This window comes from Cibotium barometz, chromosome 41 (assembly GCF_041138505.1).
Source record: "Cibotium barometz isolate CiBa-2024 chromosome 41, ASM4113850v1, whole genome shotgun sequence".
In the NCBI taxonomy this organism is placed as follows: domain Eukaryota; kingdom Viridiplantae; phylum Streptophyta; class Polypodiopsida; order Cyatheales; family Cibotiaceae; genus Cibotium; species Cibotium barometz.
This window is the reverse complement of record NC_141086.1, coordinates 34,848,143-34,872,179: the sequence shown is the minus strand read 5'-3', so window position 1 is coordinate 34,872,179 and position 24,037 is coordinate 34,848,143. Positions and strand designations below refer to the sequence as shown.

The window sequence follows — 24,037 nt, the reverse complement described above, 5'->3', positions numbered from 1 at the left end:
ATATGCAGAGAAATGTCTCTTATATGATAGGCATCATATAGAGAGGTATGCAAAGAATGCCTGAAAAATGCATACGTATCTAAGGGGGCATGCATGAAGTGTGATGATTCCTATCATGCCAAATAATCTAGAAGGCAGTAAATTTGACCCATGCAAAGAAAGGGGCATATGCGTCCAGCGATGAGGAAACTTCCCAAAGAGCCAAAATTGCTTCAAGAAACGTTTCACACCTATTATGGCAGTGTTCGATTACCAGGCAGTTCATTGCTGCATTAGCGCACATAGTGCGGCGATGTAATACGTTGTTTTGTCAATGTTAGCCCCATGGGTAACACCCTTAGCAGACATCTCCACATGAAAACTTTTTGCTTTGCATACCAGCTCAAATTTCAGAGGGCAGAGTGCTTTTTTATCAGTGTGTGTTTTCCATAGACATTCCATAGCTTGTGACATAAAAGTAACACTGTATGTATGCCATAATGATCGATTGAACAATTCTCAGGCGGACATGCAAAGGCCATGTTGAGAGCTTCCAATAATCTAGCTTCTGTTGTATGCGATGCATCACCGGTCGGGTTTCATCTTTGTTGAGCGAAACAGACCAGCCTATGGGATAGCCCAAGTGTCGTATGATTTGTTTGGGTGGCAAAATATTCCTTGGCCACAAAATGTCATGCCAATCCTCATCATCCAAAGGCAATAGCTTTGACTTGTGAAAGCTAATTTGTAGCCCAGCAGCTAATCCATACAAATCCGAAGCATCCATAATGGATGGCAAGTCCGACTTAGTATTTCGGGGAAAGAAAAAAGAGTCTTCCGCGTACGCTTGAGCGACAAAATGCTTTCCATCCGGTAGCTGTAGCCCATGCAAACGTCCTACAACAATGAGTTTATCCATATACAATAGCAATGGATGTGTGGTAATGGCATAAAGCAATGCAGTGAGGGGCAACCTTGCCGTACTGATCTACCAAGTATCCAGGAGCGAGAGAGATCACCACCAAGAATGCATCTAGCAGTGCTATCCTTATACAACCAATATATAACATACTCATCTTAGGACCAAACCCCATTTTTTCCATTACTTGAGCAATGTATTTCCAATGCACTGTATCAAAAGCCTTGGCAATATCTACTACCTACATGATTAGCACATCCTGTTTGGTGTACTTGGCATATTCAATGCCGGTCTGGGCATTTGCAATATTATCATTAATCTGCCTACGCGGTACAAAACCATACTGAGCCGGATGAAGACCCGCATAAAGGACACCTTTCAATCGATTGACCAACATTTTAGTTATGAGCTTATATATAACAGGCATCAATGTTATTGGACGCCAATCAGCAAGAGACTCACACAGTTGCTTTCTCAGGGCCAACTTAACCAAGCCTTCCTTTCATGAGAGGACGGGAGTCGTTGAATCTCCCAACAGTGATTTACCATGTGAAGGATCGTATCCTTGAGTTGATCCCAATAGGTACGAAAGAATTCCACTGGGAGTCCATCCCATCTTGGGGATTTCCATGTGCCAACAGATTTTAATGCATCATCAAGTTCCCCCTGCAAGAAAGACATGTCCATGCTGAGAGCATCTTTAGGCAACACTATAGTATTCAATTCATCCAACAACACATTTCTGGCTGCAACCTCATGTTGAGAAGGTGACAATGGGGCTCCAAACAATTGTTGAAAGTGGTTCAAACACTCACTTTCTAATTCAAAGCTATCCATGTTCCAACTCCCATCCAATTTCTTAACCCAAGCAATAGATTGCTTCTGTCTGGTTGCATGCAAACCTTTGGATGAGCAGTTTTTTGACGCGCATTTCTGTAGTTTTCTCTGGTCATTTTGAGTGATGCAATTCCGGGCTGCCAAAAGATCAAGCATCTTAGATTCTTACAGTGGTCTTCGTTGACATAATTGCAAGTACCCACGAATTTTTTCTTTTGCATTTGCTACCTGCTGTCTTTGCGCACCTTGATAGTGTTGGCCATACATGCAATAACCTGTTGCATTTGCATTACAAAAGAATGCCACGCTACATCCATATCTTCACATGCTTGAGGGAGCAAAGGGCGGATTGCATGCTTCACCATGTCAGCGAATTGTTGGTGCTCAAGGTAGCTTTTATTAACAATAAGAAGTTTTTGCATAGGCAATCTACATGCATACGTACTCATACCAAAATAGAGTCCCAACCAAAGGGGTGCGTTATCCAAAAGGGTCATCGAGTGGTCCACCCACCTGTCACATGTGAAGTTATCATGCGTGTCAACATTTAGTAGGTACCACCGGTCTAATCTCCCCCAATAATGAGAATGCGCATTATGGTGGAAAGTATAGCCTTTGTCATGAGGTTTGGACAATACCCAGATATCAGAAGCATTGATGCAAGATAGCATATCAGCCCATGAGTTGCATTACATATTCAGCATGCCCGATCTATGCGTTGTGTTATCATCATGATTTGGAGCATTGTTAAAATCTCCACAAAGGAAAGCATTGCGTAGCCATGGATAAGCTGCAATCTCTGACCACAATTGTGCTCTGTGAGCTGGATTCTGAGGTGCATAGACCTATGCAAATTCATATGTTTCCCCATGCAAGAGACATTGAACCACCATCCATCTTCCACCAGAATGTGTGAAAGCAAGACATGGATTCAATTCATGTTTGACCATCATCAGAGTACCAGAATATCTTGCACATCCAGCATAAAATATGTCATCTGCAAAATGCCCATGTTTGTTGTGCTCTTGTAAACACACAATATGCGGCTGTTTTTTATATACATAATGCCAGAAGATTCTCCATTTTTGAGGATCGTAGAGACCTTGGACATTGTATGACATGCATTTAAGAGGTATATACACGAAGGAAATAAATTGTAGTAGGTGTAGGTCAAAAGAGCAAATTATCAAGCATCGTGTGCTAGATAATCCATGCTATCCACCATCATATAAGAGCGAGGGTGACTAGAAACATCCACATTTGACTTCCTTTTTACAATATCCGTCCATACGGCACCAACAACATTTACATCATGGAGTGTTGCAGATTGACCTGATGCAACCTCACACTCATCCCATGCTCTCGATAATTGAGCAAATTATCAAGCATCGTGTGCTAGATAATCCATGCTATCCACCATCATATAAGAGCGAGGGTGACTAGAAACATCCACATTTGACTTCCTTTTTACAATATCCGTCCATACGGCACCAACAACATTTACATCATGGAGTGTTGACCTGATGCAACTTCACACTCATCCCATGCTCTCGATAATTGAGGCCTCATGGAAGCATGTGGCGATTTGTTTGGGGTTTGCCACCCATCTTGTTGTACCTTGTCTTTTCCTTTCTCTTTAGCAGTCTCTTTCATATTTTTCATTGATGGGGACTATTGCACAGGAGTAGATGCATTCATTGTTTTGCTTGTGCCCTTTGCATTTGGAGACACATCATTAGACACTCTGTTAGATGCAGGCAATCAGACTGCAGTATTGCTGCGGAGGGAGGTTGATGCAACAACAGTGAGCATTTCATAGACACATGACCAAACTTGTGACATTTGTAGCAGGCACCCGCAAATACACGGCTCTGTTGAAAATCTTCATGAAGCATGTTGTAGACATATTGCGCATCAGGGCTGACATGAGGTGGAAGATTTTCACTGGCAGCATCCATAGGTGCAGGGTTGTCACTGGGAGCAGCAATGTGTTTGCGTTTCGGTTCCACAGTAGGGTCACGTCGAGCATACGCTTTGTCTGTAGCAGCACCATTCGAAGAAGAGGTCATGTCTTCACTGATGCGCGTGTACACACAGGCGCGCACAGAGAGGACAGGGGAAAAAGGGAGTCAAACAGGTCGAGTTGACAACATGAGATAAGCATAGAGGGTGCAAGTCAAGAACCCACGAGAAGGGGCCAAGAGAGGAACGAGATTGATCGTGGTTGAACAGATGGGGTCCGGAAACCCTAAAAATGCCTTAGCGAGCATGGATGAAGAGGTTCCAGGCACAGGGTCCAATGACAAGCTATCCGGCCACCACTCCACACCACCGTACGCACGCACGCACACACTAAATTGATGACATATGGCACACTTATCCTATCCACACATAGGGAGTGTTCACAACTAAGAGAGTAGAGGTTCACACCCATTGAGCCACGAATCCCAACAAGATTTGTGTATTTGTAAAACGAGGTGGTTGACCTTTCTCGCATACCACATGATGGGTTTTCCATTGTGACGTAAGTTTGAAGAGTCAAAACTCATCATCGAGTCTCTGAACGTAACGTGGTGGTAGAAACTGCTATTTCAAGTCAACTATGAACTCATTCCACTCATATGTGGCCACACCACCTGTATTAGTCTACCTAAAATGTTGTTATTTGGGCTGAATATGTTGCTCTTCAAGACTAGTCTTCTGGGAACTCTAAAACACTCATAAAAGACGTGCAAAAAGGTGTTTGAAACCTAGTCACAAGAAATGTTTCGTCATTTCGACACGTTTTGTTTCGTCTGTAGGCCCCTACATCCAATACCATATTACTACAGGTAAGGTGGAGTACTTCCGAATTGAAGAGCTGGAGCAAGTGGGCGACCTCATGATGCTGAAATTCTATTTATGCCATGATCCCGTCTACAAAATGCCACCGCTTGGTGCTTGAAGATGCAGAGGCTAGAATTTATGACGTGAAATTAGTAGGATTCCAAGAATGCTCGTGTTCTGACGAATTATGACGAGCTTAGGCAAACCATCAACAATGGTGAAGGTGTCCTACTGCCAATCAAGAATGGGAACCACTGGATGCCAAGAATCATGTCACTCTTAAAGTGGTGAAACAATGAAATCTCGTTGAAATTGAAGGCAATGAAGGTGTTAGGGTTAGGGTTTGGAGATGCTGCAAACAAGCGTGGAGAGCAACAGAGAGGGAGAACACGACTTCAGTATTATGCTTGATGAAAAGTAAAGTACAATAGCCACATAATAGTGACCCTAAAGATATGTGTTCACATGTCCGGCCATAAAATGTGCCGGGTGGACCAAAACACCTATAAACTGAATATAAGTGAAACTAGGCTAAACTGGGGGAAAAAACCTCCACTAACTGAAGTAAAAAGTGCCCCAGTAATCTACTGATGATCACTAGCACTCCTCTGGGTGCATACACAGCGTAAAACCCAACAAACCCCCCTGGAGTGATATGTGATCACTGTACATCATCCACCAAAAGGAAACAAATTCAAAGCACTGCGGAATGCTTCAAATTTCGGACGTGGTAATGCCTTGGTGAAGATGTCTGCCACATTCTGATCTGTAGGACAGTAGATCAATCTGATATCTCCTGCCTGGAGTCTTTCCCGAACAAAATGATAGTGAATCTCAATGTGTTTCGTGCGAGCATGAAACACAGGATTCCTGGCCACAGCAATGGCACTCGGACTATCAGTATAGATAGGTGTAGGCTCCTCCACTGAAATATCCATATCAGTCATGAGACGACGCAGCCAAACACACTCAACAGTAGTAGTGTAGGCTGCTGTGTACTCTGCCTCACAAGACGAAGTGGCCACTGTGGTGTGTTTCTTGCTTAGCCAAGAAATGCATGAAGAGCCAAGAAAGAAACAATTTCCACTAGTGGAATGTCTGGTATCAAAATCACCAGCCCAATCTGAATCACTGTTAGTGTATAATTGCATGTCACCCCCCTCAGGATAAAGCAATCCAAGAGACAAGGTACCCTGCAAATAACGGAATACACGCTTCACATCTTGCCAATGTGACAACCGCGGGCTGTGCATAAATCTGCTCAACTGAGAGACTGCATACTGAATATCTGGCCTTGTATTACACAAGTAAATAAGGCACCCAACAGCCTGAGCATATGTAGTGGCATCAAAGGAAACACTGTCATCTTGTAGTGACAGTTTCATCCCAGGCTCCATAGGAGTACTAATAGGCTTGCAATCCTGAAATTTAAACTTCTCCAGAAGTTTAGCAACATAATGTGATTGCAACAACCCAATGCCTCTGTTATCCTGCACAAACTGTATGCCCAAATAGTAATGTACAAGCCCCAAGTCAGACATGTCAAATGTCTGTTGCAGTATCTCCTTAAAAGCTGCAATTTTGTCATCATTTGATCCCATGAGCAAGAGATCATCCACATAAAGACTGATGACCAGCAGATCTGTCTCTTCTTTCTTTACATACAGAGTGGCTTCTGATGGACTGTTCACAAATCTTTGAGTGAGTAGAAAAGCATCTATTTTTGCATACCAAGCTCGTGGAGCTTGTTTCAAACCATACAAGGCCTTTTTCAGCCTGCATACTTTCCCCTCACGACCATGTTCTGCAAAACCCATGGGCTGAAATACATAAACTTCCTCCTCGAGGTCCCCATGTAGGAATGCAGTCTTTATGTCCAACTGGTGAACAACCCAACCACGATGTGCAGCCAATGCAATAACACACCTAAGTGTCGACATACGGGATGTAGGAGCAAATGTCTCCTCATAATCAATGCCCTTCTTCTGTGCATAGCCCTTTGCAACTAGACGGGCTTTGCACCTGTCAATGGATCCATCTGCATGTCTTTTCAACTTATAGACCCATTTAGTACCAATTGCTTTCTTGCCTTTGGGCAGATCAACCAAATCCCCTGTTTGATTCCTTTTAATAGAATCAAGCTCATCCTGCATGGCTTTGTTCCAATGCACATTATCTCGTGCATCCACAAATGAATCAGGCTCATCATCATCCTGTAAACTGGCTGCCATAACCACATTCAAATCCATGATGTGTGCATGCTCATTGGTCCTTGTTTCCCTACGAGTACGACCAGCAAGAGGACCCTCTAAATGGCTGTCCTGTAATGTCCTCAAATACCATCTAGGTATGTGTCTGACCTGTGGTGCCTGCTGCCTCATATTTGGTTCAGCTTCTGGCTCATTTTGCTGCTGAATTTCTGCACCACCTACATCATTTGCTGGCTGTCCTGTACCCTCATTAGTTGGATCACCAACTGTGGAATGAAATTCCATAGGTAGTAGACCTTCAAACACATCATTTTCAGCCTGATTTGCCTCATAACCAGCCATGGATATTTCTGATTTTTCATCAAAAATCACATCCCGACTAGTGAATATCTTCCCGGATAGTGGGTCATATAACCTGTAGCCCTTGCTCTCACGGCTATACCCAACAAAAATGCATTTTGTGGCTTTATCATCCAGCTTCCTCCTCAACTCTTTGGGTATGTGTGCATATGCAAGACACCCAAAGATACGAAAATGCGATACAGACGGCTTGCGGCCATGCCAAGCCTCAAAAGGAGTAGTGGAAACCAATGCCTTTGTAGGACATCGATTCAAAATATGACAAGCACACATGACAGCTTCCACCCAAAAGATATGTGGTAGCCTCTTTGCCTTTAGCATACATCTGGCCATCTCCATGAGTGACCGATTCTTCCTTTCTGCAACCCCATTCTGCTGTGGAGTGTAAGGAGTAGTATACTGATGTTTTATACCTCTACTCCCAAGAAAGGAATTCAACATATGTGACATATATTCCCCCCCTCGGTCAGAACGGAGAGTCTTGACCTTGCATCCTGACTCTGTCTCAGCAAGTGCTACAAAGGCCAAAAATGCATCATATACCTGTGATTTCTGTGTCAAAGGATAGACCCAGTATATACGAGAGAAGTCATCAATAAATGTTGCAAAATAGAAGCAACCACCTAATGACTTCGTCTGCATGGGACCACAAAGATCACTGTGTATAAGCTGCAACTTTGCAGTTGCTCTTAGAGCCTGATCACGTGGGAAGGAAAACCTATGCATTTTTCCCAATATACATCCTTCACAAATGTGATCTGGAGGCTTCTCCATGAGAGGTAGATCTGTAAACATGTTATGTTGCTGCATAAGCATAAGACTACCAAAATTTACATGCCCCATGCGAGCATGCCATAACTCCGCATCAACCATAGCTGGAGTAAGAGTGAATGCATTATAAGCAGACTGATCCACTGGCTGAAATGCATCCAACTGATAAAGTCCATGACATAATGTACCAGTAAGCATCAAGGTCAAGGCATTAGCTTTGTCTCTGACCATGCATTTATCATCATCAAAGTGGACTTGCATACCACAATGTGCTAAAGAAGAAATGGACAACAAATTCTTCTTTATCCCTGGTACATATAAGGCATCTGTAAGGCGGAGAATGGAGCCATCAATGGCTGTGAGCTGAATCTCCGCAATGCCACGAACTGGATATGAAGCATTGTTGGCACACTGAACAGTTTTGCCAACAGGGGCAGGGCCAACATGACTAAACAAATCCCTGCGAGATGTGATATGCTTTGAGGCACCACTATCAAAATACCAAGTACATGCATGCTCTGTCATACTGAGTGCCTGTGAAGACCAAGAGGCATCATAGCTGCATGTATAAAAACAGTAATCCCTGTCCTCAACAAAAGAAGCAGTCTCTGGAGGAGCTTTAGAAGCATCATTAACAGACATCCCAGCTTCCTTTGCCTTCTCTTTGGCAATCCTCTTCCTACATTCAGTGATGTAGTGACCTGGCTTCTTACAGTAATGACATTTGCCCTTCTTCTTGGGCTGTCCATCACCTTTCTTGGTATCCTGTGAAGAACCACCATCACCTGAATTTTGATTTGAACTCTTTGGCTGAGTTTTTCCTTTCCCCTTTTGACCTGTAGTAAATGCTTGTTCAGCATTTGTGTTCATATTCATATTCTTCCTCATTTGCTCCTCTTGTAGTAAGAGAGCAACAAGTTCCTGATACTTGAGGGGTTCAACAGCATTCCTCATGCTGAGGTTCAAAGAGGTATGAAAAGCCAAGTAAGATCTTGGCAAAGAGTGCAAGATGGTGGACACAAGCTGTGTCTTAGGAATAATCTCATCCACATTGATGAGTTGCTCTCTCAAATCCTGCAGCTTGTTTAAGTGGCTAGACATATCATCTCCTTCATTCATTTTCTGATTTTCCAGCTCTCTTTTCAAAAATGAGATCCTAGCCTCATTACGAGCAGCATACATCTGCTCCAAAGTCACCCATGCATTCTGTGAAGAGCCAGCTGAATGAATATGAGGTATAATGGACATCTGTACTGACAATGCAATGAGTGACAAAGCTTGTGCATCCCTGGCATCCCATGTCTTTTGAGCATTTGTTCTTTGAACAGGCAATGGCTGCCCTGGAGCCTGTACTTGTTGTCCTCGTCCACGAGCACCCCCTTGGGGAGGAGACTCTGGAGCCAATGGACCTGGACGTGGTTCATCACCACTAACAAAATCCCAAAGACCTTTTGCCACAAGCACATTTTTCAGCATAAAACTCCACAAGGAGTAGTTCGTGCCATCCAATTTGTCTTCCTTAGACAAATATGTGAATACATCACTTTGCTGTTGATTTGCCATTATGCCTACGCACAATGTTGTACCTGTGTATCAAAAAACCCAATAGCAAGAACCCTGAAAACAACTGTACTCCACTGAATACAGTTCACCCAAGTATGCCTGCACTCTCAATCCTCTGAATGTGCAGCTCAATGCACCAATGACTGAGTAGAGCAGCAAATGGCGTACACAATGCCAAAATGCCCCAAAAATGCCCAAATTTACTGCACCCAAACTGTGCAAAAAACCTGCATAGTTCTTTGCTAGAAAGTCTGCCTGTATTTGCCTGTAGATTTTCACAGAGAAAATAAAAATGCCCAATATTCAAAACTTGTAATGCTTACCACAGTGTGATGTTAGCAGGTACAAGTTGACTGCAATGCGAATGACTTGACTGTTGTACTGTGCAGGTATAGTTTACTGTACGGAGCAGACTGCAGGTACAGGTGAAGTACAGTGGATGTACTCTGATGGAGCATTGTACTGAACAGTGCGAACAGGTACTCTGCAGGTTTGGAAGTTGCAGTCGTATGCACAGCAGGTACAGTCGAAGCAGTACAGTATTGAAGCTTCAGTTGAATGTACAGAAGGTACAGTCGATTGGTACAGAAGCAGGTACGCAGCATTGAATGCTGCACGGCTTTCTGTGCAGGTTTGTAGGCGACCAGATGCTGAAGGCGGCACTGACAGTTGTACGGGGCAGGTACAGTACCTGAAGGCGGCACAGTCTGGGCAGGTACAGTACCTGAAGGCGGCGCTGACTATACGGAGCAGGTACGGGTGCTGACAGCGACGAACAGGTACGGCAGCTGTTGCAGGCGAGCAGCTGTACGATTACTGCAGGCGGCGCACAGGTGTACGGGCAGCAACAATGATGTACGGAGTTGTACGGGCAGCAGCAATAATAACCTGGCAGTGTACGGGTAGGGCAAGGCAAGCCTTCAAAGCTCTGATACCAAATGAAGGCAATGAAGGTGTTAGGGTTAGGGTTTGGAGATGCTGCAAACAAGCGTGGAGAGCAACAGAGAGGGAGAACACGACTTCAGTATTATGCTTGATGAAAAGTAAAGTACAATAGCCACATAATAGTGACCCTAAAGATATGTGTTCACATGTCCGGCCATAAAATGTGCCGGGTGGACCAAAACACCTATAAACTGAATATAAGTGAAACTAGGCTAAACTGGGGAAAAAACCTCCACTAACTGAAGTAAAAAGTGCCCCAGTAATCTACTGATGATCACTAGCACTCCTCATACACAGCGTAAAACCCAACAGAAATGTGGCCCTTTGAACATGAAACTCAAATTGTTGAGCTTTGTGAGTTATGTGTGTGCGGAGACCATTAGGCTAGCTCTCCTAAGAGCATAGTTATGCGGAACGAGGAAATGGAAATGGAAATGGAAGCGGAAACGTAATTTTTCAAGGGGGTTGAAACGGAAACGGAAACGCCACGTCAACAATTGAACTCAAACACATGTAGAGAGAGTCAAGAATGAGATTTAGATAGGAATCTGAAATTTGAAGCTTTTTAAAAATCAGAAATATGAAGTACAAACTTGAGAGATACAAAAAAGCCCATAGGAAATCAAACTTCCTCTGGATATTGCTAAAGGAGCTCCATAGTCTCTCTACTACCGAAGAAGAACAAGCTTGGCCTAAAATCCGAATAGCCAAGTTTTGGAGTTTGGAGCTTCTGCACCGTAGTCTTCCCACCAGGTCACATCGCCTACTTTGAACCTCCATAGGGCAAGCACAACATAATAAATCATAAGTACTGGAAATGACAGACACACATTGTTCAAAGGTTGGAGGCATGCTGCATAAGAGTACAAAAACAACTTCTTCTTTTGAAATGGGAACACTTGCTCCAGAGAGCTGGTTGATCATTCATATGAGTTGCAATTATTGTCTTGTCAGCGTTATCTAACCTATAAAGATGCTTTCAGTCTTAGCCAAGCTTCATGTGCACTAGAAGCCGAGCTAATCTGATGTATTTGATTGTCACTAAGATTATTGATGATGAATGACAAAGCTTTCGCATCATTGTCTTCCCATTTATGAACTATCCTCGGGTTCCTTGTTGTGGAGTTTCCTTTCGGTCCCATTGGCAATATCTCGTAGATCTTTGTCTATAAGGACCATTTGCATTTTGATTGCCCAAGTATGGTATTTTGAGCTATGCAAACAGTCATTTCTATCAAAGAAACATCCATTGTGACTTGACTTTATTTCAAGATGTTACCACAAAGTCTCTCTCTTGTGTATGCAAAACCGTTTATAGCTAGACGGCTTACAAAAATGTGGCTCACTCAGCTTCACCAAGTTCCCTCACCATACAAATGCATATTTCTACTCAAGAATTGTGAAAATCCCAGGCTCATAGCTAAGTGATAGTAGTGGGATTTGGATGATGTTTTTTTCTTGAGTTTTATTTGCACTTTAGGATTGCTTGACTCACAAGAATTTGATGGTGCCATGCATATTCACCTTTCACACATAGGTTGAGGTTATGTCCTTTATACACATAAGACTTTTACAAAGGTTTTCATACCACTAGGATATATAGAGTGATTTATTTGCAAGGCTTATCAAAACATAGAAATGCTGAGTGTATTTGCTAAGAGATCAAAAGATGTGGGCCATCCATGCTTCTGCTGCACCCCAAAAATAGAAGATTTAAATTTCTTAACACGTTTTCGGCAAGTGCTTCTAGTAAAAATGGCACATGATAGTCGGTTGACTCTCAGTTTTGTGAGCTAATTCACAGCTGCAAGAGTTGGTGCAGCACATGGTTGTTTCTCATAGCTTTATGTGCACCTTCATTCACCACCGAAAACACTGCCTGCTGCCCAAGTGTGCTGGTTGCGATTGTCTAGTGCGCTTTGTTGTTATTGAGGATCACAGTGTCAGAGAAAATGACATTGCACCACGCAGCTCATCGATCATATGCAAAGAATGGTTTAGCCTATTGTTGATCTCACTCAGATGAAGTGATCATAGTCACATGAGACCCGAAATGGGGACGAGGAACGGGGACAGAAAAGATTGAGAATGGCCATTCCCTGTGACTATAGAGTGACATGGGACGGGAATGGGAACGGGAAGATGCTGCCATCCCCAACATTCCCAAGTCTAAACTATGGAAGTGATGTTGTCACATAAGACTCTTTTCTCTCTCAAAACTCGCACAGATTGAAGACTCTCTCACTCTTGCTCTAGAAGAGGAATACACACAAAGAAGCCCTATGATACACTAGGTACACACACAAAAGAAGGTTCTCATAAAGCTCCCTTCTCTTTCTCAACTCTCTCTTCCGATAAAAAGGTTTTGGCTAAAAGTCTCGCAAGAAGTTTTCACAAAAAATTGCCAAGATGAGTTTAGACAATCTCAGTCCCTTACCTTTAACTTCCAATGTGTCACTCAAGTGAAATGGAAATGAGGGGTAATTAGTGGTTTTAACACTTCGATACCAAATGTTAAAACCACAAGGTTTCACAAAGCAACACAAAGCTTGGATTAAGCACAAAGTACTTACAAAGATGCTAGAGCTCTCACACATATGAGAAGGTGTTGAGACCTTGCTTTTATAGGCTTAAGGAAGGGAGGTGTGTAGCTCTCATCCACTTGTCGACACACCCCTCTCTAGCCCCCACAAGCTAACCCATGGTTTACACCTTTGCCTATACTCTTATGGGTTATATAGTTAAATAGTCTTGTGGGTTGACTACCATGAGTATATAACATGCACGTTCCTAAAAGGTGAATTTGGGCATGTTTTTGGATTCATCTAGGTGTGTGTGTGTGTGTGTGTGTGTGTGTATACCCATCAGGTGAGAAGAGTGTGTTCAACTCCTTGTACGTGGCTAAAGTATTCAAATTACTGGTTGAGGGGAAGGCTAAAATCAAGGCTTCCGATATGTAGAAGATTTGATTAAAGAGTTCGGCCTGCTGGAGAGCAAGGCCAAGTAGTTTAAGATCACGGGCACTGTCCAGAGTAGCCTCAGAACTCCTTCCCAGAACTGGGGCAACCAAAGAGAAAGAGTTCCGCCTCAGACTGCAGCAGCCAGAGCAATCACAATTGCAGAAGTAGTGGAAGAGAAAAGAGGACAGATTTATGCAGCAATTGAAAACCAAGGGCCAAATATATGATTTTATAGCTCTCAAAGAGATAACATGCATGTCGCCCCATGTACCTATTGTTGAAATAGCAATGTATGAGGGTACAACATGAGAACAAGGGAGAGAGCATGCACATTAGAAAGGAAGAAGAAAGACTAAGGGTCCTAACTTAAAGGTTGACTCACATGGTTACTTATAAAAGGTGAAGTCAATGGTCAAAAAGGTAGCGCATGGAAACACAAGGAGGCACATAGAGTGTAAGCGTTTATTGACACATGGATGACACAAGAATGCATGTGTCTTGTGGATGAGGGAATGCAAAGTTTGACACTTGGAATTTTGTATGTAGTTGTAATGCTCTCCTAGAGAACAAGCCAGTTAAAGTAGCCCAAGATTTGAATCCTGAGTTGGACATTGGTGTAATAAACATGAGTAGGACAGTTTAGAAGCCAATGAGATGAGACAGCATCAACAGTAGGGTGGAGAATATACAGACCCGGTAGCATGTGTGTGCTGCAAGGGTCCACTGCGGGGGGTTGGTGTTTTGTGCCTTAGGTTGCATCTCATATTGGTTAGTAGCAGATTAGTTGCCTTTTGAGCAACCATGTGAGATCATCAATCTGGTGCCACCCATAGTAACATGAAACGTTTCGTCCGTTTCCTCGTTTCGAAGGTTTTGTTTCATTTCGTTTGTTTTGGACGAAACACAAAGGTTTTGAAATGACACTTCTCATATACACATACCAAATTTATAACATAGCCAACAGAAAGATGAAGATGCATTTTTTTTGAGGGGATTAGTGGGATGAAGTTCATGATTTTGGGAGTAGGTTTTTTGGTATTTTCAAAATTTGGGCAAGAAAAGGAGTGAGAGAGAGGAGGAAAGAAACAAGTTGGAAGGGAAGAGGAGACAAGGGAAGGAGGTGAGAAAAGGAGAGAAAGTTGGAAGGCAAGAAACGTAGAGAAAGAGGAGGAGGAAAGAGGAGGGGTGGACCGTGGAGGAGAAGAGAGACAAAAACGGAAGTGGAAGAAGAGGACGCATGCAGGAGAAGAAGTGAAGGAGCAAAGAGGAGTGGACGAGGAGAAGAGATGGAAGCGCGAAGTGGCAAATGGGCAGCAAACAAGGGCGAAAAAGACGGCAGAAATTGCATTTGCAAAAAAAAAAAAACCCTTTCGCCCGTTTATTTGACCTAACTTTACATTTGGGCGAAAAGTCGTTTCGATGGGCAGGTTTCGTTTTGTTTCGAAACATTTCTTGCTAGAAATGTTTGGTGCTGTTTCGAGAGGGTGAAGCATGTTTTTATGTTACTATGGTGCCACCCCATCATGTAAGGGGCTATAGAAGGCCCCAAAAACCCCAAATTTTTTAATCCTCCAACCGCATGGTCCCTTATGCGTGTAAAGAGTCCTCTTCCTACTGCAGATTCTATCCCCCTTCCTCTTGGGCACCTCACAGGATTCAGCTACCTTCTCAGGTTCCAACTCAGATTGGTCAACAACAGATCAGCTGCGTTTTGAGCAACTATGTGAGATCATCAGCCTGGCTAGCTGCATGCTGCAGATTCCATCGCTCTTCCTCTTGGGCACCTCACAGGATTCAGCCGTTTTCTTCAGGTTTTAGCTGGCAATTAAATTCATGGCGCACATGCAGCCATCAGTTTTTAGCCATGAAATATTTCATTCTCCATTATGAGAGTAGATTGGCTCGAGTGCCACACTAGAGTCACGTTTACTTACTTGCTTCAGTTACTGGCGTTGCAAACATGTAAAGGAAACTTCCTCCTTCAACTAAAGCTGCATGAAATGGCTTTTTCAGCGTCTTGAAACGTGGAAACGGCGTTTCCAGACCCCTCCAAGTTTGAAAGAACAAGGAAATGGTGGAAATGACTGATGTCAGCTGCTCACGCTGTCAACGGCAAATCAATTGGAAGGAAACTGCTGGAAATGTCGCACAATGGTGGTTTCCTGTTGTGGGCTCTATGGAAACGACCCAAATGGCTTTAAAAAGTCACACCCACGACCAGCCCACACCCACAGGGAATGCACAAGCAATGTTACGGGTGCATTTTTTTTGTTAGTATTCTTAAATTGAGTGTCGGGACTTGTTAGTCATAGCATGATTTGGGTCATTGGATTCTCAGCGGCATCAAATTTCTCCCCAATTTTATCTCCCTCGAAATCCCCCCCCCCCCCCCCCCCCCCCCAAAAAAAAAACATTTTACATTTCCCCCAAAATCACCACTATCTAGTTCAAGCCGTTTCGGCTTCCATTGCATGCAACTATGCCTTCAACATAAGTGTGGTTGTTGTCATTGACTATCGGGTAACACATTGGGTTTTGCTGTACAGGTTATTTCAGAAAAGCTACCAGATCTACTAGATTTTGATAAAGATCTTGTCCACCTGGAAGGTGCGACAAAGGTGAGATGGAGCCTTTTTTCTGGTGGACCATTTGATTGCTCAACTGGAGGCTTGTGATAATTCCTTCGAGTCTGTCCTTTAAAGTCTTTATATATGATGGCAGATTCAATTGAAGTCCCTGGCTGAGGAGATGCAGGCAGTCAGTAAAGGGCTTGAAAAAGTTGAGCAGGAACTTACTGCATCAGAAAATGATGGTCCAGTTTCTGAAGGGTTTCGTCAGGTAAATGCACAATTCAGTTTGTACTTCCTTTCGTTAAGGTAATACCCAAGCTTAGGGCATCTTGTCAACTGGCATCAAAATCTTTTAATTATTAGGTTGTAGTCCTTGCAGACAGGCCTCCAAGCCAGGTAAATGCAGACTTCAGTTTTCATTAGGTTAGTACCCAAGTGTAGGGCTATCTTATCAAGTGGCATCAAAATCTTTTAATTACTAGGTTGTAGTTCTTGCAGACAGGCCTCCATGCATAATTTCCTGGGAGCCAAGCCTTCCGTATTGATTTGTTATTTTTTAAATTCCTACCAACTTTTATACCCATGCAAGCATGGAATTTGGAGTAGACAGTCATGGATGACCTTCTAATTGCATACAGACTGTAGCAAGGGTAGCATGGCACAGCTCACATTCATGCTTGCACTGACTACGACTTGAGCATAGATTTACTGACCGAATACAGATGCTTATGGGTTACCACAGCATGGAACATTTTTGTAAATAAATGCCGCAACTATTTTGGGCAATGCTGACCTGAGTGGGCACTAGGGCATGCATGCGGTGTAAATTTTGTCCTCATACTTCAGCTTTGGCTAGAACAAGCACTTTTCTAGAAGAATTTGAGTACATAGAATGAAGGTAGATGACGGGTTGCTCCAATTAGGATTGCTACGCGCAAGCTTGGTTCCTAGTTCTTTGTTTTGGTGTCAACTATCATGGGCCCTTATCACTCTTAAATTAGAGACACAAGGTTATATAAAATGCAAATGCTGTTCTTTAATATAGGATTTGCAACCAAATGTTTTCTTGAAAGGGCGTATGAGAGGATGAGAAGAAGTCAAGACTGGCTGCAAGAAAATGCCTGAGATAAAGCCTACAAGTGCATATTTTTATGTATCAATAAATATTTTAAAGCTCATTTTATGCACTTTGATCTCCTGAGAAGGTCTCCGTGAACAAAGAAGCGATGAAATTGACTCACAGCAGTCATTGTAGTTCAATATACCATTAATCCCATACTGATGACAAACTCTCTTGTAACACCCTGGTGGCAATCAAGTTTCGGTCTCGCTTGAGCCATATGTATCACTTGAAGTTAATTCTTCATCTCTCTTTCTATACCAAGCTACCTCAAGATCCTTGGAGATCAGAAGTTGGGCTCAACTTATAACCTGGAATGCACCCCACCAAGTATCGATTTGGCTGATTTGTAACTAAGCAAAGATTCTCTTAAGAAAGAATACATGTTCTTGATCAGCTTCAGTAGAATTTATACCTCTTAGTGTTCTTGAACGCGAGATATTCTTGGCTGATGCGAGAGCCTGAGGCTCCTTGTTTTTTTTTGTTTTTTTTTCACGGATATTTTCTTTTGGTTTTCCTTTCGGTACCATGATGATGTATTCCATGGACATGATGTAACATTTTGGTCTCATAGGTCATTTTGGCCTTGTGAAGATGTTAATAGTAAATACAACTCTCTCTCTCTCTCTCTCTCTCTCTCTTTCTCTCTCTCTCTCTCTTCTCGAAATCTTATTAATTATCTTTTGCCTTTCACTCTTCTTAGTAAGCATTGGGGTAAACCAAGAGTCTGGACTTTTTCGAGACTTGGTGAGAAACTCGCTCTCTCTCTCTCTCTCTCTCTCTCTCTCTCTCTCTCTCCCCATTTTTTATAGAGTAGTTTTCTTGATTTAAATCCATTACTTGTCAAGTTTCTGGTTTTAGTTGTTACTGTATCTGTTGATTTTTAAGTTTTTAGAATTTATGTCCTTCTATACACTCTTTGCAAATTTTCCCATCCAAGAATATCTCCATCTAATATTAGAAACAAAACTATGCTCGTGAGTGGGCTTGCTACTCTGTAACAAGGTAGAATATACAAAGTAGGAGAAGATGGGGCTCTCTTTATGTCTGGCTGCTACATCCCTGGGTTTTGGGGGAAGGGGACATTGGCAGCCTGTAATGCCATGTGATGCCGGCCGGTGTTCCCTTAGGCAAGGAAGGGGCTTGGAATTCAAGCGTGAAAGAAGGTGGCCTGGCATTTCAGCATGCGATCTGAGTTGCCTGTCAAGTGCTTCAAACGTTCCTGGACGGTGTTGACGAGGTCTAGAGCAGATGGTTTGTGCCGGTTGGTGACTATGTCTTCAATGACCTGTCACCTCGGTACATAAGTCTGCCAGATATGCAAGGGTGCAATGTTGATAATGAGCTCCCATTGCTATTAGACAGAGTGGGTATGGGGGTCCAAGGTGCTAATGGGGCAGGGGCTACATGATCCAGAAGTGAGTGAGCCGAAGTGACGTAATGGTCCCCAGGGTGATTGAAGGTCACTGGGTCTGAAGTGAAGAGGTGCAGAATCCTTCATTAAACTTGTTGTGTCTTTGAGCGATCTCAAAGGCAATGTCGCTAGGTCTTTGGGAGCATTGCCCTGGCTGCAGCAGGCAGGCTGATCTGTGATAGCAAGCAAGGTGCCCACCATAGACTCCTGTGGGTGATTAGCCAAATGAAGAGTGTAATCTTACTCGGGCGAAAGCTTTCCCAGAGCCTCCGCTAAAAGTAAAAAAGGAAACCCGAGTCTAGTTGAATAGTTCAAGAAAGGAAGGCCGGGTTATCCAGCAAGGCTGTGTTGAGTCCCTTGAATGCCCCTTGCTTGGGTCCAGTGAAGCCAGACCGAGGGGCATTTCTCCTACAGCCACAGGCACCATGAGGGGTTGTCTATGATGTTGAGAGGGGATGGGTCGATGCGTCATCTGTGGTTGTGGTGGAAGCCGACTATCTACCTATTCGGGGGTGTGGTGGTATTCCGTTAGAGCGGTTCCTCTGTACTGCACAGTGTCATGGCGGTTAACCACGAAGGCAAGCAGGATGTGGCCCTCTCTAATACCAAAATTTGCCAGAGGGATATCGATCCTCAAGAAGATTGCTACCTAGACCCGCAGGGTTTTTTTGGGGTTGGGGGTGTCCTGGAGGTGGAGCGAGAGGGGTCGGTTACACCTGGGGTGGATAGATGTCTATTGCTGTGTTGATATCACGGGGAGAGGCAGCTGCTTGGAGTGAATCCAAAAGTCGATGGACTGTGCCTCTGGTGACCCCAAGGAATATGGGTGTGGGACCCTATGGGATGGTTGGTAGGGAAGCAGATGAGGGCGTTCGATACCAGGGGCTGTTCCTTGTCGATGCAAGGGAGTGATTGGACAAGGAATGGCTAAAGAATGTCCTGGGCTTATCTTTGCAAAACTTCTTCTAGTGTTTTCCTTGTTTGTGTTCGTTTGTTGTTAAATAAGTGCAACTATTCTTTCAATTTGTAAGGTTGGATATATTCATCTTATGAAGGTATATATAGGTTCTCATGCAACTTCTGTTGTCAAGGAGATTTGTTCTTCACTAGAGATTATGTTCTCTTTAGTTCTCAGCCTTTAATCACCTGACAAGTTTGTACATGCAACGTTTGCTCAAGATATAATAGAAAGATAGTAGTAGATGATTTTATTGGTGTGTGCTCGTATTTTAAATCTTCTGTTGTGTTAATCATCTCTATTAACACCGGTAGCCTTATAGGAGGCTTCTGGCAATCACTAGCACAAAAAATTCTATAACTATGTCTGAAGTGAGAGGTGTCCTGGAGGCGATGCAAGAGGAGTCAGTTACTCCTGGGGTGGATAGATGTCGATTGCTGTGTCGAATGTCATGGATATCCCCCTGAGCTGGCGGGAGGCAGCTGTCTGAAGTGAATTGAAAAGCCCACAGACTACGCAGCTCACAAGGAATATCGGTGCAGGTCCCTTGGGGATGGCAGGAAGGGAGGCAGATGAGGGCGTTTCATATCAGGGACAACGGTTGGAAGGGCTCCTTATTGATGGAGGGGAGTGAATGGAAAAGGGCCAGCTGAACAATGTCCGAGGCTTAACTTCTTCTAGTGTTTTTCTGTGTGTGTGTTTGTTTGTTGTTAAATAAGTGCAGTTATGCTCTCAATTTGTAAGGTTGGATATATTCCAACCTTAGAAAGGTATATATAGGCTCTTATGCAACTTCCGTTGTCAAGGAGATTTGTTCTTCAGCAGAGATTATGTTCTCTTTAGTTCTCAGCCTTGAATCAGTTCAACTAATTCTGCTGTCAAATGTGGCATAACGAAGTTATTATATGTATATTTTTCATAGTAAAAGGGTGGTGACTTCATATCATATTAAGTCCCTTCCTTCACCTTTTATATGTTGGTTTGGTGTTTGTCAACATATAGCCTAGGTGTAGAACTGCTCAGGAATAGTGGGAAGAAGAAAGATGATTAAGAAGGACATTTTTATTGTATTTTTTCACTAATACTTGTGCATTGTTGCCCTCTGAAGGTTTTGAAGGTCTTCCTCAACACAGCAGAGGCAGATGTGAAGTCTTTGGCTAGTTTGTATGCAGAAGTGGTAAGTCATAAGAAAACTCTTGCTTCACCTATTTTAAGGCGGCCTTAGGTGGAGAACAAACACGTTCATGTGCATGCACTAACACACTTTCCTCATAGCATCTCTTCTTTCGTTCCATGGGTGGCCAAACAGGCATGCACACCTTCCTTTTTGTGAGGGGGTTTGAGAGAAAGCATCTTAGGCTATCTCTTTCCTGTGATTGCTGCAAGGAAAAGACTAGTGCTGTCCTTGCTTTCTTTCAAGCAATGCACAAATCTTTCTTAATCTGATGAACTGCTCTGTGTACTGATAATAACTTGGACATGCTCGTGGCACAGGGTCGAAATGCAGATTCTCTTGCACAGTACTTCGGAGAGGATCCTGCACGTTGTCCCTTTGAACAAGGTAAAGATTATTCTGTGAGCTACACATTGGAATCTCAAGGATGTTGCATTCACATCATCATACTAAAATACACTTATGGAGTTCTAAGTTTGGTGGCTTTGAATGTATTATTTGTACGCTTTCTTTGTATTCAATGGTTTCTCCAGTGTACAATAAACAAAATTCTTGATGACTTGTCCTGTAATGCAGTAACTTCTATACTTCTGAATTTTGTAAGTACTTTCAAGAAAGCCCTGGAAGAAAACACAAAGCTGCTTGAGATGGAGAAGAAGAAGGCAGAGAAAGAGGCCGAGAAGGAGAGAATGAAGAATTCTCCTCATCGGTTAGACCAAGATAAGTTCAGAAATAGTCCCACCAGGAGAGAGAATGAATCACCTTTTTCTCCTCGAAGAGGTAAAGCAGGCTGATCCAAGAGCAAAAAATCTAGAAGAGGTTTCTCAAGGGTGCCGTGTACAGTGGTATATCATCGTGGCTGTGTTAGATGGAACTTGAAGCAATGCACTCAGGGCTGGGCATGTTTTCAATGGGAGCTTTTGCGTGATCAAACATGGCAGTTTGTGAGCTCTTAGTGTGGGTTCTGATCCTCCAGCAAGTGATTATGCAGGTTGGGGTTCCTTTTTAATTTCGTTTGCACCAGAAACCTACTGGGTTGCGCCCAGTTGCCAAAAGAAAAGTTGGTTTTGGTGTTCATTACTAAAATTTTACCAATTGATTTTTTACACGCAAAAAGGTGCACATTTGGATGACAACCTGGTCGGTGCACCGATATCTGGGATGCAATCCAGAAAGGTGGCGAACAGAAAATCTAGTTCTTATGGAGGGATGCCAGGACCTTTGTGGCAGAGGATCTTGTTAGCCTCGCCTCCTCTTTGTTTTGGGTGGTGTGACCATTTTCACAGCGAGCATGAAAATCTCCAAATACTGGGAGATTTTTTGTATTTTAAGCTTTCCATTAGGACACATTCTACAAGGATGGGATGTTTGGGGTTCAACCCAAAAAAGGCTCTTAGCTAGGACATATTTTACATTTGTTTTTGACGTAAAAGCTTGGAAAGGCTGTGTAAAAACACCACCTTGAAAATTATTGTTTCTGGTGGTTGAGGGTGTAGCAATATATTCAGAGGTGATCTTAATTGTAGTATTTTCTTCTACTATATCTAAGAGTACTTTTGGCTTGTACTGTTTCATTAAAATTAGCGATTAGAGCGCATTTAGTCGATGTTTCTCCTTAAAATGTTTTTTTTAGTTCCCGTAAAAGTTATTATGTTTCTAATTCCACCAAGGGTTCAACTTTTTTGAGCAATCTCTCGTTACATTGCTTGACCGTCAGGTTGCAAGATGCGTCCTTGCTGCTTGCTATCAATTGCGCCCAGCTACATTCCACCCCGCTTTCTCCCATCATCATATACGGTAAACCATGCCCTCTATGTACAAAATGAACAAATCATGCACAAGTTTATGAATCGATCTCGTAGTCATTGGGTGTCACCTCTTAAAATTCGTCAATGGCGGCATGGTCATGTCGGCACACAGGAAAAGGCCGAACACGTCTGAAGTAAATTTGGGCACGGATCGTGAGACACAACTCGAAATCTTGCGTTTATTGAGAACAGTAGTGAACACACTCCTCCTGTAGGAGTTGAGGCCCGGAGATGGCAGGCAAAGTACCACATAGTCAAAGGCTTCAAGGCAAAGGTGCTACTGCCATGATGCTCTCAATTGATATCGTGGATTGCTAGTTGAGCACGACCATTTTCCGTTCTACATGTGCTCGACCAAGTATAAAGATGGGAGAGTCCTTTCAGCTTGATACTCAATGTTGGCAGGAATAAGGACCCAACCTGGCTTGATGCTGCTTTTCAACAAGTTGAGGTAGTAGTAAAGACGCTTCTCGGCAACTGCATCCAGAGCTGATTCTAAAGCAACAGTGTTTGCACGAGGCAAACTATGTACGACTTGATTAGTAATAAATACAGACGTAGCCGAAAGATACAAAAGAAAGGAGTGTTTAAACACAAGTTTACGTCAATCATGATGAATCAATCCAACAGATCCTTGATCAAAATATTGCTAAAAGAACTTATATTGTACAGTTTTGTGCTATACTATTGTTTTTGAATAATATGAGAGAGAGAGTGTGTGTCTGATCATCTTCAATAGACCCAATGGGTCTATAAGACCAAAAGTAGCACAAGCATTCCAAATGAGCCATGGAAAAAAGACGAAAAGAAATCAAGACTCGTACAAAAGGATAGACTAGTTGTATGTCTATCATATGATCACCATTAACAACATCATCATAGTGATATGGATACATGTGCAAATACATCTCCATATCATAACAATGTGTGTGTTGTGTCATCCTCATCCATAAAGAATACCTTGCATAGGGGAGAGTCTATGAGTGTCAAGAGGCTTGCCATGTCAACCACGGGTGGAGGAGTAGAATAATTTTCTCAAGCTTCCAATCAAAAAGCTTCTTCTAATGTGACGCATGCAAAAGAGGTGCTATGCAAGGTGGTAAACACCCTAAGGAACTAGACAATTTGGGAGAGTCTTTTGTGAGAGAGTAGAAAGATATGATGGAATGAAGGGTAGAAACTTGATTGCCAAGATACCTATATGCCATTTCGGTAATTAGCAATTTGATGTTTGATTGAAAAAGGAAAAAAAAAAGGGAAAAATCCAACAAAACATTGTGCTTGAAAAGCTGCATTCATCCATGGATATACATAGCAGTTTGGCATCATCCTTCATCTGAATAATCTTCATAGGCTACATGCTTCCTAGGGAGAGCGGCTCCCTTGGGATGATTTGACATTTTTCCTTTACCCTCAATGATCAATAATGGAAAACTTCAAGGGTGAAAAGGTAATTGCTTACGTGCATAACATATTGAACCTTAAATTCTAGTATGCCATCAAGAAGGGGGGTTAGGTGATGTCCCACATGGACTTTGTGATCTCAAATAGGAGACCATAGAAATGCCATGTAATAAAGGAGGGAAAGAACAAACCCTCTCATTACTCAAGTGCCAATTTTGA

The 24,037-nt window shown here is 42.9% G+C and overlaps 1 protein-coding gene across 1 annotated transcript in view; it reads left to right on the top strand.

Annotated features, from left to right (window-relative positions):
• LOC147614910 (formin-like protein 14) overlaps window positions 1-22,186 on the top strand; it is a 48,994-nt gene extending 26,808 nt beyond the window's left edge. The window contains exons 13-17 of the mRNA XM_086780233.1: window positions 15,917-15,988; window positions 16,092-16,208; window positions 20,541-20,609; window positions 20,927-20,993; window positions 21,183-22,186. Of these exons, the coding sequence (XP_086636359.1) occupies window positions 15,917-15,988; window positions 16,092-16,208; window positions 20,541-20,609; window positions 20,927-20,993; window positions 21,183-21,400 (543 nt within the window). The 3' untranslated portion in view covers window positions 21,401-22,186. The remainder of the gene's footprint in view (window positions 1-15,916; window positions 15,989-16,091; window positions 16,209-20,540; window positions 20,610-20,926; window positions 20,994-21,182) is intronic.
• Window positions 22,187-24,037: the final 1,851 nt, after the last annotated feature.